Here is a 1,530-nt window from a genome sequence, read left to right as displayed (position 1 = left end):
TGGACAGCCTTTATCATGCATTCACCCCACCATCGCCATCCTCCCTCCGTCTACATCCCGTGATTTTGCCCGTTTGACAATCAAAAACATGACAAAGCAGCAGGCTTAACCAACAAACTGACATACAGGGAAAACGAAGGCCGGCAGCGACCACAGCTAACCTCATAGCCGCACATTGCATTCGAGCGGATCAGGTTTCCGATATTGGTAAGTGAAAGACGCGCCGTCATCGCGTCAAGAGGATTCACCCGTATGTTGAGCCCCACAGAGCCGCCAGAGCCCTCATCATTTTGTCATGTCAACTTCTCGTTCAAGCACTATCATTCACAAAATAAGGCACATCCGACGTCTTACACGCATTTTCACAAATGTTCTCACATAATCCACTGCACTTGTTAGGCCAAGGATGCGCTCATCACCAGCAGCAGCAGCAGCAGCAGCAGCAGCACATCCACCTTCAGCAACTGTCGTGAGCAACACTTCAAAATCGCTGTGGTCAGCTGGCTGTCAATAATGCAATCTATAGCCCGAGCATCCTTAGCAGCGACACAACACACGGTCAGCTGTAATTTTCAGCTCTGACAAGCAGATAGCGGCATGAATTATTCAACACACATAAACTGAGCGCTTCTTCTTCATCAGGGAGAACGGCTCGACAAGAAAGCGGACACAAACCGATGCAGAACCCACATTTACCGCTTCAACCGCATAAGCACTGGATGTCATGTAGCAAGAACACGATTGCATACCGCTAGAGAGAGAAAAATGCAAGCCTTTAATCAGCGTCGCCTTCAAGAGGCTGCAAAAAAACCACGGAGAGACCCAGAGCCGCCGCCGCCGCCGCCGCCACGCAAAATCCAGCCGACATGTATGAAGGTCCGTGCGCACTGCCGGTGGAAAAGAATTCATGGAAATATGAAAGAGCCGATGGGCATTTCTGCTTTTACCTGTCAAGACTCCGACCCGGATTTGGTGGTCGTGGTTCGTTAAAATCATCCCGTCTGACGCCATGTTCAGCAGCGCTGTCGCCCGCACCGAGAACTCACGGCAGGGCCCAGAGCCGATCACATCGAACTTACTGGGAGAGGGAGGGGAGGAGGAGGAAGAGGAAGAGGAGGAGGAGGAAGAGGAGGAAGAGATGGAGGAGGGCTTGAATACTGCAAAAAAAACAGCCAGACAAGATGAGTAGAGAGCCGAGCGGTTATCGGGACACCTCCAGATAAGCGGGCAGGATGCGGGGGCCGTTTAAACCGCACACATCACTCAGTTGGCCGCCTGCCATTGTAGTGGTGTGGATCCGAGATTAATTCTTATGGAGACCATTATTTCCTGAGAAAGCGTTCAGGGACACAGAGTAACAGTAGACATCTGCAGACGCCTTCATTTTATTTATTTATTTTTATGTCATGCATCTAATACCATTTTTTGAGCTGAAATTTGAGCAGTCTGAAGCTTTGCTCGGAGCTGACCCCTAACGTGACAGACAGCCTGACACTGTCACTTACTTCAAGGTGAAGCCCCTACAAAGCC

General features: G+C 50.4%; 1 protein-coding gene across 1 annotated transcript in view; it reads right to left on the bottom strand.

The window, feature by feature from the left end:
• gphnb (gephyrin b) overlaps positions 1-1,032 on the bottom strand; it is a 116,761-nt gene extending 115,729 nt beyond the window's left edge. Inside the window, exon 1 of the mRNA XM_008276748.1 lies at positions 948-1,032. Within this exon, the coding sequence (XP_008274970.1) occupies positions 948-1,011 (64 nt within the window). The 5' untranslated portion in view covers positions 1,012-1,032. The remainder of the gene's footprint in view (positions 1-947) is intronic.
• Between the last annotated feature and the right edge of the window lie 498 nt (positions 1,033-1,530).

The sequence above is a fragment of the Stegastes partitus genome, unplaced genomic scaffold (assembly GCF_000690725.1).
Source record: "Stegastes partitus isolate 25-593 unplaced genomic scaffold, Stegastes_partitus-1.0.2 Scaffold80, whole genome shotgun sequence".
Lineage (NCBI taxonomy): Eukaryota > Metazoa > Chordata > Actinopteri > Pomacentridae > Stegastes > Stegastes partitus.
This window is presented reverse-complemented; position numbering and strand designations above follow the sequence as displayed.